This window comes from Anoplophora glabripennis, unplaced genomic scaffold, assembly GCF_000390285.2.
Source record: "Anoplophora glabripennis isolate ALB-LARVAE unplaced genomic scaffold, Agla_2.0 scaffold39, whole genome shotgun sequence".
Lineage (NCBI taxonomy): Eukaryota > Metazoa > Arthropoda > Insecta > Coleoptera > Cerambycidae > Anoplophora > Anoplophora glabripennis.
The window spans coordinates 957347-969669 of record NW_019416254.1 but is presented as its reverse complement, the minus strand read 5'-3'; the positions used below and the strand labels follow the sequence as shown (position 1 = coordinate 969669).

At 31.8% G+C, this 12323-nt stretch overlaps 1 protein-coding gene across 3 annotated transcripts in view; it reads left to right on the top strand.

Annotated features, from left to right (window-relative positions):
• Positions 1-12323, top strand: part of LOC108915638 (hypoxia-inducible factor 1-alpha) — a 253783-nt gene that overhangs the window by 157830 nt on the left and 83630 nt on the right. For all 3 annotated transcript variants that reach the window (XM_023457103.1, XM_023457100.1, XM_023457102.1), the window contains exon 7: positions 4373-4517. In XM_023457103.1, the coding sequence (XP_023312871.1) occupies positions 4373-4517 (145 nt within the window). The remainder of the gene's footprint in view (positions 1-4372; positions 4518-12323) is intronic.

Here is a 12323-nt window from a genome sequence, read left to right as displayed (position 1 = left end):
TAAAAGGAATAATACAGTGTGTCCCATAAGTAACGCAAAAAAATCGTATTTTATCTTGTGTTGCGTTTTCACAAAAACGCTAAAACACGTCAATTAGTAAATAGGAATTGTCATTTTGTCACGTTGCTTAAACCGTTTTTGCGCTATGTTTCATAAACCTATGACGTCATCGACATTTTTTTTAAATAGCACTACCTAATTTTTTAAGCATAAATGGCTAGTCCTTTTGAAGGGAAATACGTCGATATAGGGTTTGTCCTACTTTACTTTGACAGGAGCGAAAAAAAAGCCAATGACTGGAATGGACATGGGTAACAACAAAAGTAGGTATCACAAACTGATGCGAGAACAGTGCCACAGCAAAAAAACGGAAATTTGTGGATGTTTTGTGTTTTGGTTGATTGTAGGTACGTTTTTATGTATTGGTATGTTGGCGTTTTTGGCGATACGACGAACGACAGTGTGTGGATTTTCAGTGACAGCTAAACATAACATTTTGTCTGTCATTTTCTATCACTGTCGTTGGTCTTCCAGATCTAGACAGATCTCTAACATGGCCAGCGTCTTCAAATTTGCGTACTAATCTGCATATTGCAGACGCAGGTATTGGTTGTTCTGGATACTTGGCATTGGATAATTGACATACTTCATCATAACTGCGGATCCTATCTCCGTATCCAACCATAATTAGGATTTCAGTTCTTTGTTTCTCATTTAAACACAACACCATCGTAATGTAAAGTTATGGTATTTGTAACTGTCACAAAGATATGAGGCACTATTGCATTCGCTGTCTTCTTCAGAACAATGCGTACATTGTGATCGGGTCTACCTTCCCAATCTACATAAAAACATGTACCTACAATCAACCAAAACACATTTTTTGCTATAGCACTGTTCGCGCATAAGTTTGTGATACCTACTTTTGTTATTAATTCAACCAAACCATGTTCATTCCAATCGTTGGCTTTTTTTCGCACCTATCAAAGTAAAGTAGGACAAACCCTATATCGACGCATTGCCCTTCAAAAGGGCTATCCATTTATGCTTAAAAAATTAGGTAGTGCTATTTAAAAAAAAAATTGTCGATGATGTCATAGGTTTATGAAGCGTAGCGTAAAAAAGGTTTAACCAACGTGACAAAACGACAATTCCTATTTACTAATTGACGTGTTTTAGCGTTTTTGTGAAAACTCAACACAAAATAAAGTACGAATATTTTGCGTTACTTCTGGGACGCACTGTATAATAAACATTACAATTTGTGTTACGTATGTCTGTTTCCTACACATCTAAAAGAAGTTCTTTGCGGTACACACTACATCTTGTGTATTCCACATATTATCCTAATAAGAACTTCCCTCTTTGAATTATGACGGCTTCTGATCCAACTAGGTTATTTATTTTGCGAATTATGCATATCAGGGAGAAAGATTTTATATATGTTTCGTAGACAGTCCTTTGGATTTCCAGATAGAGAAAGATGAAGCCGCCTCGGGTTAACGTCTCCCAAGTTAGACGTTTAAGTTGATCCGGACAATTTTTCAGTTTTATGAAGTTGGGATGTTCCGGAACGAGCGGGGGCAGCAACTTCGGAGATAAATGATGGATCGCTTACAAATTACACATATTTCTCTTCATTAAATTCTTATGTTATCTATACCTTTTGTTTTTTCCGCAACTGATCTGTTATATTTTATGGGTTATCTCCGACGTCAGATATTTAATTTCCAAATCATATAAATGTCATGTCTGCTAAAAATATGTTTGAAAAAGTTGTTTACAGGACGAAGTTGTTTACTTAACAGGATCCAATATTATGTTGTATTTTGCGAAGTAGTTTACTGAACTCTAATAAAATGCAGGAGTAATTTTGTTCGTCCGGCATTTAAAACTTTTCTTGGAAGCCCAAGGAAATATTAAGAGCGCGTACTAATTATAAACGTGAAACACTTTTAAAACGGGTATTTTAAATGCTTGTTCCAGATTGAATTGTCTATTTTAATTTTATTTTTTTTATTGTTCCAACTAATTCAGCGCAATAGTTTACTAAAAAATACAACCATCCTCCAACATCTCCAAACCTGTACTATTTTTAAGATACAAAGTTATAACAGTCAAAATTGTTTTAATTTTTTCCATTATTTTATAATAAAAGTCATATTAAGCAGATCGAAGATAAGTTACATAGGTACATATAAAAATAATTCAAATGTAATATTTTTTAATTGAGTATTTTTTATATGCAAACAAAAATCGCCACAAGTCAGTGTGAACTGATTTAATCGCAACATCTCAATAATTTTTCTCAACAATATTGAACAGAATAAACTTCTATCCATATATAACACATTCTACATCAGCCATGTCAAACATGCGGCCCACTGAGCATTTTCCTGCGGCCCGAATCAATTTTGAAAACAGCCAGATATTGCGGCCCGCGAGCGTGTTAAAAACCGTTTTTGAAAACGCGCGCGGTGCAACAAGTCGCGCGTACATACACACACGTATCACGACCCGACCGATGGGAAGCCTTCTGAAAGAATTTGAAAAGCGTTTTTAGGATTTTAAGTCCCAAGAAAACAATTTCTCTTTATTTACTGATCTTTTCACTATCGATATTGATAAAGTTCGCCCCTTACTTGCAGATGGAAGTGATTGAGATTCAGTATCAGACCCATTTAAAACAAAAATTTGATAGTGATGTTACATTCGAATTTTATAAGTACTTGCCTGTTCAATACCAAGAAATGAGAAAATTTTCCTGTAAAATCCTGTCAATGTTTGGAGGTACCTATCTAAAAGTGTGAACAATTATTTTCTTTGATGAAAGGAAACAAATCTCCCACAAGATCGCGATTGAAAAACGCACACTTGGACGCAGTTTTAAAAGTTATTTCCGCCGATAAATTCACGCCACAAATAGACAAAATAATTGAAGACAAAAGATGTCAAATATCTGGCAAAAGACGTTAATGTAATTTTTTGTAATGTCCTTTTTTAATTTAATAAATATACTTGTCCTATAATAGTACTTTTTTTCGTTAAGATAACATACATATACATATAGCAATCAATTCTAAATTGACTAATGACACCATCCAATAAAGATTTTCTTTCTATTTGAAATACTTCAAGATAAATTCCTAAACTTTTATATCATTTCATTCCACAACTAATTTTATAACGATTTTTATTTTCATTTGGACACTTCTGGGATTCTCCATTAAATGGGAATTGCGGTCTATCCAAGGTACCTATGTCAAATGGTGTATGCTTGGAGCGTTAACTAGAAAAATTATGGATTTCCTTAAAAACACTTGTCAGTTTTAACAAAATAGTTGTTTTAAAAGATATTTCTAAATTTTGACTAGTTATAGGCTGAATTATTGCTGGTAATGCTACATGTTTATATTTTATCTAGTGAGAACCTATAACATTTACATTAGGAGGTTATTGTTTGGATCAGAAAACGCTATTTAAAGACAACATAGACAGTCATACCTTCAGTGATAGGTAATAGGTATCTATGTATTATATGGGAAAAGTGTATTATTAGATGTTGATAAATATCGATATTGGTAATCGTCTCTGCTTTAGTAAACCTTTAGAAAACAAAATAATATTAGGTATGGAGAAATTTCAGAAAAAATAAGAATGATACATTCATTTCGTTCATACTGGACCATTTTATGGGCAAAATTGTTACAAAACTAGGCGAAAACAAACGTGTTTGTCTGATTTGCTTATTTTTATACCAATTTTTCTCGGAATATGAAAATGAGTCGGTATTTTGCAAGTGATAATGGAGTTAACTGAATTATCAAATGTTTTAAATAAAAGTATTTTCAAATAATAAGTTTGTCTCTTAACAGTCATTAGTTAGACCCCAATAATTAAGTAGTTGTAAATTGCTTGGAAAAATAAGTATCATTCAGTATATTTTTATTTGGAATATCCTAAAATAGGTATACTTATACATGAATACAGTGCGTTTACATACCAATTAAGTAAAACAACACTTTCTATCAAAAGTTTGTTATAGTATTTTTATTAATATTAACCAGATTTTACCAGAGTTAATAAAAATATTTAAACCATCAGATTTTTTTTAGAAATACTGTAATAATTCACTGCTGTTTAATACTATTAAATAAACTTGCTACTGTAGTACGCAAATGATACTGTCAAATTTTACATCAAATAACATTTATTCTGTCTAACCAAACTGAAATTATGATGTTATTTCGTTTTTTGACCTTGTCAATTTTTGGTACATTGTTTTATATCAATAGTACTTCTTTAAGTTTATTGTGGAAATAGTAGCTTGTACATAGTTGCTGAATTTAAAACAAATACTCATTATTTCCAGTGTTTGCCAAGGGCCAATGCGAAACCAACCGCTACCGCTTCCTGGCCAAAACCGGTGGGTACGTTTGGGTGGTTACACAGGCAACATTGATTTACGATAAGATGCAGAAGCCCCAGAGTGTCGTTTGCGTCAATTACGTCATCAGGTAAGGACTTGATTCATTTTGTGCATAACAAAATTCATTTAAAGTCTCTGGACCATAAACTGTTAATGACAACTGGAAAAAAAAATGATATTAATATTCGTTTAATCATCGTGGTGAATTGGAAGTTCACAGTACCCAATAGAAATACATTTCATAATTGAATCCATCGACATTCTGAAGCAACGTATTTTTGAGAAGGAAAACACATTTATACAGGATGTAACTAAGATCATTTACCAACTTTAATGACGAATTCTATATCTGTGTTACAAATTAATAAAACAATTCCTATAAACATGTTTTTTTTTAACATTACGAGTAAAAGGGTTGAAGCGAGTTAATTCAATTCTACTAAGAGGGGTGCATATTCGGGAGTAAACTTGGTGATTTTTGTCACGGATCAAACCATAGACAGTTTTACTAACGATAAAATTTCAATAGACTCAAGTTTTGTCAGCACTGGTCAACAATTATTTGAATAGTCAATAATATTGGGCCTGTACCTTAACAAGGTTGTTAAAGCTTGTTCAAACATTTTACTTACCACTGTATAAATCTCAGTACTACTAATTTTTTTTTTAATCAAATGATTAAGGGTTATCGTCTGCAATAATTGTTTGGTAATAATAAAAAAATAGGGTAATCAGGGTATTCGGTGTTTTTGTTGCCGGTGAAATATTTTTTCAGTACCTGTAATTAGCGAAAATTTTTCCACACCATCTGTTTGTTGGTCCTGATAATAATGAAAATGTGTATCGTTGTGTGAATTTGTTTTATCAGATAACGCTTTGATATTTTCAATATAAAAGGCAACAGTTGGATATTAGCAAATTAATTTCAGCATTATAGATGGATTTGCTTTCACCTTTTATTAGTTAGATAAGGGCTTAATTGTTGGGAAGTGACGGAATTAAAAAGCCTATTATTTTATAATTATCCAACTCGCGCTATTCTCATCTAGATACGTTATGCTAATTTATGGCCTCCTTTATATCCAGAGACTTTGAATTTAATTTTGTTGCTTAATTCAGAACCCTCTGCGTGCGCCAGTAATGAAATGTTGTACTGAAAACTCCAATAAAACCGGCGATTACTCCGAGTTATTACTTTTGTTGTACTGCGTCATCGTTTTTAATGAAGCCATTAAAAATAGGACATAAAAATTAAAGTAAACCTATCACGTAGCAGTTTCTGTACTGCAACATGCAACACAACTCATTAATGTGTTTGATTGCCCATAAAATTACTTTGTAAACAAATTGATGTAAAATGTCATCCAAATAAGTACAAACTCAGAAACTTGAGTTACCTATTCTTTTATCTCTTTAATTTAATGAATTTATAATTTAAAATAATGTATTTACATGTTCTTTATGTTGATTATAAAGCACAAAACTTGGTTAAAAGAATTGGCAAAATAATAGAGGATTAATTATATGGACACTGGGCATACTATTCGGAAAACAATCAGATTCTGATGGATTTTTTGTTTTATTTATAAAATATAAAAATTGCTTAACTAATTTATTTGTCGTCAAATCGATATATAGATAATCGAAACCTTTGGACGTAATTTTTCTAGACCCGTCCTGTGATGTAGGTATTTGAGTTTTTTCTCTAATATTTTAAAATAACAGCATTTCTTATGGGATGGGAGTCATATTGGATTTTCCCATTTTCTAATTTTGCACGTTTTTGTGATTAATTTGATATATCTCATTGTCATTATAATTATATCTTATGATAAAAATCGATTTAAAGACAGAAAAATATCCTGCTCTTTATTAAGTATTCAATAAAATAAGGAGTAGGCTTTGTAAATTTTATTTTAGTGTTACAAGTTGCATGTTCAAGGCCTGTATTATTTAAAAAATTAATGTCTGAGATTAAAATCTAATTTTTACAGATTGGTTCTTATTTATAACTCAAAAAATTATATATTTATGTGTTCAAAGAAATTTGCAGTTAAAACGTAGTAAGTTGTGCATCAAATTGATTAGAATAGTGAGATGAATTTAAAAATCATAAAATTCAGCACGAACGTCGTAAGAAAAATTTAAGTAAATTTATTTCATTACCATTTTTGCATTCGGGGACATATCTATGAAAAAACAAAAATAACTAAACAAATATTTAATTTTGAAATATTTGAATCGACAAATAAAACAATTGATAATTAATTATTAAAGTATTGTTTGCCACATTTTCTTCTGCATTCAGTTTTGTATGTATGATTGTTACTATCAACTTTTTAATATAAACGTTTTAAGTTGTGTGACAAAGTAAATCACCTAGCAATAGAAACTAGATGCTCTTATCAAATTATTTTATTTGAAAATTAAATTTGAACTGATTTGTATGTTGTGGATCATGCTTTTCATTATTATGTTCAAAATGCTTGTTATAAGGGAACATACAATTTTTTATATTTATTAACTTTTTTGAGATTTGTTATTTTGCATAAATCTATCAGTTGAAGGTAAGTAAGTACCTAGAATATCGTAAACAAAACACATTACACAAACTCTGATAAACTGGTTGCCTATACAATAACATATCTGAAAGGATATTGGGATATTTATTATTTTTGTCAGCAACATATTTAACCAGTAGGTTTTTTCATTTGTATTAATGATCTGATAATTTTAAATATGTTGTTCTAGATTACACAAAAAATAGGCGATCAGAGTATGTATAGAATAGTTATTCGCAGAGGGTCTGAATTTTCCTGCTTGCAGCATTTATTTATGTATATGATTCAGTCAGTAATCATCGTCTTGAAAATAACGTGATAATTACATCGAACTGTTTTCGCAATCTAATTGTTTTTACGGTTTTTTTTTCGGTCTCACGAATGTAAGTTGTGAAACATTGTAAGATTTTACAAATGTTTATCGTCTCCATTAGTCAATAAGATGGAAAAGTTTAGCTTATTAAAATCGCTGTCCTCTTAATGAATATGTGTGATATATTGATAATGTACGTGGTTTATATAAGCGCCAAAATAATATGTAACATCTTTCGTAGATAAGGAATTCATATACCTTTTATATTTGTGGTGTTTTTAAGTGTATTTCATACATTCAGGAGGTTTATTTCCTTAGTCATTTTCCACCAAAGGACCTTAGTATACCAAGGGTATAAAACCACTGATTTTCGAAACAGTGCTGCTGTTTTAATAAAATATAACAATTTTTCAAATGTCTCAGAATGTAGAGCTTAAACTAAATAGTTTAACTAATTAAAGGTAATAATTATTAGTAATTCATTGAATTATTGATATAGAACTCGCTCAACTAGTGGCGGAGATATTAGAACAGAGTCTCACTAATGCTAAGACTGCAGGAATGTTTTGAAAATTGGAAGTGAATTTAATTTGGTATTTTCGAATTATTTTTTTAAGTTTAAAATAAGTATCATAGAACTGAACAAATTAAAAATATCTTGAAATCTATTCTTTTCGCAAATAGATATGAACAATATTTATTTGAAATACTACTTGAAATATAGCGTAAGCATTATAAGTTAAAAAATAGCATTAACGTCAACATTTTAATTTTTTTGGTTGCTGCGTTTTCTCGCTTATACTTCAGATAATTAAAAAATTATACAACAATGCGTGTAGGCTGAATTTAATATTGTATTTAGCACAAAAAATGTATATACATTATTTTGTATTAGATTTATTTAACTGTGCGGTAAGCTTGTTTTTCAAATAAACAGGAAGACACATTTTCTCGTAGAAATAATAATAGTTAAATTAAATCCCCTTATTTCATTTCAAAAATACTCTGCGGCGTCCAAAATTTTGACTATCTTTATGATAGCACCTTCCAGTTTCTCCGACACTGGTTGATGGTTCTGTATCAATTTCAGTGAATTTTCCTTTTACCTAGTTAAATTATTAACCCAACATTCATCAATTTGCGTCAAGCATGTTCAGAGATATTTAAATAAATGTGATATTTTTTTTAAATTTTAACATCCTAATCGAAAACTAGTAGTTTTATATACTGGCTGTAGCTTTTTGAACTAAAATGAACCAGGAAATAACTTCCTGAAGTTATAACATAGAGGTACTTAAAAAGCACCCGGTATATGCATTACAATATACCCAAGTATTTCAGTAACGTCAATCATCTGAATAATCTACAATCGTCATAATATATTTTATTTATTTGTTGCTGCGGTACACCTAATAAAGAACATATACCTCGTATGTATGTATGTATGTATGAGTATATCCTAAAACTTCGTTAAAATAACAAATCTTCCATTAATTGTAAGAGATTTCATTTTAAATGTATAACGAAACGAGAAATTTTTATTTTTCATATTGATATTTTTATTCCAACAATTTACTGACCATCCAGTTAAAGATGGAAGGCGATATCTTCCAAATGGCCACCTCTGCTTCTGATGTACATTCTAATTCATTTTAGGAAAATTTCCATAACTTTTTCCCATAATTGCGTACTGATTTCGCCAATTACATCGGATATACTGTTTGAGCACTTTAATCGTTGCTGAAGCATTAGTGTACACCTTATCCATCACGTAAACCCAGAGAAAGAAATGCGGCGGTCTCAAATCACATGATCTAAGCGGCTAATTGAAGTGTCTGTGACGCAAAATGACACGAACGGGAAACTGCATACAATAGGGGTACAGTTTCACTGACTATATGGCACATAGCCCTATCCGGCTGAAAATAAACGTCTTTCGGATTCAGTTCTTCAATCGTAGGTCCAAAAAGTCAGTGAGCATATTTCGGTACCGCAATCCATTGACTGTAGCGGTATAACCGGCTTAATTTTCGAAGAAATACCGCCCTATACAGGGTCGGAAAGTCCACATGGTTCATCGGCCGTTACGTGAGAGCGATAAAGAAAGTAATAGAAATCCGTGCGATAGAGAAAGATGGCTATAATAAGATCCACTTCTTATTTGTGGAAGGGCGAAATGGGCGGTGACTATTAGACGCCTTCATTATAGCCATCTTTCTCTATCGCACGGATTTCTATGACTTACTTTATCGCTCTCACGTAACGGCCGATGAACCATGGGGACTTTCCGACCCTGTATATAACGCCGCGACTCCAGAAACCGCACCAGACAGTCACTCCTTGTGAATGGAGACGTGTCCGACAATTGCTCTTGGGTTTTCGAAGCCCCAGTTCCGACAATTTCATTTATTGACAACCTTATTTTAAAAAAATCACCGTCAACCTCTTATATTTCTAACGTCCTCTTAGGGAACGTACGGCATTGTGCGGGGTCCGCCGCCTTCAAATCTTGCGTTAGTTGGACCTTGCAAGGATGCAGGCCTAGATATTTATGCGGTGCATGCTAGTTTATGAAATGCCACATTGCCGTGAAATTATTGCAATAGACATACCAGGATTTTTCGTGATACTTGCAGACACAACAGCAATGTTTTCGTTTGATGTGACTGACCGAGTACGAGTTGAGTTCTGAACATCAGTAATCTGTCCTGTAATTCACAATTGCTATAAGACAAGGCGCATTTCTACGGTGAAACCTGGTAGGAAGTGTCTTCGCGAAATTCTCACCATATTTGTAGTGAACTTCTTCCAAAAGGTGCTCAAGGGAATATAGATCCATCTTTATTAATCGCGTTAATAATAACTAACGTCTACCAAATACAGCAGCTCCATCTGTCACAAGTAGGAAATCGTATGCAATTTAAAATGAAACGTCTTTATGGAAGACCCTTTGTATCAAGCAATACATTAAGTACTTCTGACGCTATGCACGACATGCTACTAAAAAATTTTTCATTATTTATTTGTTGAACTGTATGTTTTTTTCTTTACCACGCGTTTGCACTATAAAGTAATGTAATTTATTTCTTTAATTATATAAATTATTAATTCAAGTTTCATCGATCTAGGAAAAAAATCTACAGAGATGTTTGAATAAATGCGAAATTTTTTTAAATTTCAAATTTCTCAGAAATCAGTGGTTGATAGCTATAGTGATCCAGAGAATCAGACATTTGTTTCCATACTTTAAAGTGTTCCTTATCGTTATGGTCAAATTTTGCTTAAAATAGATTCAATTCCAAAACATAAAGATAAAAAATTGGTAGGTTCAAATGTATTTGTGACAGGCTCGGTTGTAGGTCTATGAAATTATGAACAATAATAAACATTTATATTTATAAACTAAATAAAAATATTTATTTCATAATTGTTTAATTAATAATATCTTCTCTTATTTCTTAAGTATTGGGCAACGTGCTAAATAGACTTTAATCTTTACTCTGTAGTGTTTGAATCTTGTGTGCCTACATTAAATCTATAAAGATCGACTTTGGTCTTGGAATTAAGTTTACTTTGTTCTCCTTATTTAATAGTTGCTAGTTGAATATTCTCAACAGCGAACATAATGAATATTGTATATCTTATCTTATATATTGTGCATTCATGAAGAATTAATACTCTCAATGTGAAATATTTCTTTAATTCCTTGACTTATACCTTGTGGCTCAAAGGATGATTTTGTAGTATAACAACCCTAGGTTCGATCGAAAAAAAGAAAAATAAACGTTGTGGTCAAAAATATGTGATCGTCATAAGGAATACCCACGTTGTGTGTATCTATTTTTTTATTGACCGGAAGGCGCTGGCTACTAACTTTTTTTGAGGGGATGTATGGTTTAATTTTATAAAACAAAAGCAGAGTAAATACACCTAACTTTATTATTGTACAACAATTCAAATTAAACATATGACAAAGAGAAAGAACAACAAAAACATTAACAACCATTTAACATAAAAGGAGAGTGCCAGGCTCACCTAGAGCTCCTGCGGGGAAAGAGCATAGCAGAGAAACCCACGATCGCTGCTCTAACTACCCAAATATAAATACAAAACAACCGCTAATCAAAGGCATAAATGAAGAACCTTTGCTAATGATAAATAAGACCTGACTCATTTAATGTGTCACTAAATGTCATCTCAGTCAAATTAGACATACACATTTCCAAGTAAAACTGAAGAGGTTCGGTGTTAGTTAGCCGGCAGGGCCGGAAGGTAATAATAACAACAATAATAATAAGTAAGGTACTGGAGTCCAGAGCAATTCTTTTTTTTTGTAGGTATTTAATATCATGGGTGAAAATGTTAGTAAATTCAACAAAGCTCTTACATGCGTATGACATAAAGTGAGCACAAGAAATCAAAGAACAACGTAATCATGATAAAACAAGTTAAATGTGAAACAAAGAAGTTGTTAATGCAATATCTGGGCAGTCAAGACAATATACATATTTTAACATGTAATAAATAATTAACAATCTTTAATAACAATTGTAACAATTTTACCTTAGAGAAATATACGCCCCTGAGCGTAAAACAATGAAGGCTACACATACAGAGAATTATTATCATGAAACGTCTATGTTTTTCGAACAACGTAATCATGACAAAAACAAGTTAGATGTGAAACAAAGAAGTCGTTATTGTAATGTCTGGCAGTTACGACAAGATATATATTTTTTAACATGAAATAAATAATGAGCAATCTTTAAGAATAATTGTAACAATTTTATCTTAGAAAAATATACGCCCCTGAGCGTAAGACATACAAAGAATTATTATCATGAAACATCTATAACCATCACAATCATAAGATTACATAGAACAATTAACAACAAAGTACTTAAAGAATATTACCTGCTAACTAATACCGGTTAAACACTTCTATTTTTCACTACTTTGACACTCTGCCCGCCGATCGTCTTGCTACCTATCTGCACACTGTTCTCACTTCAACTACCTA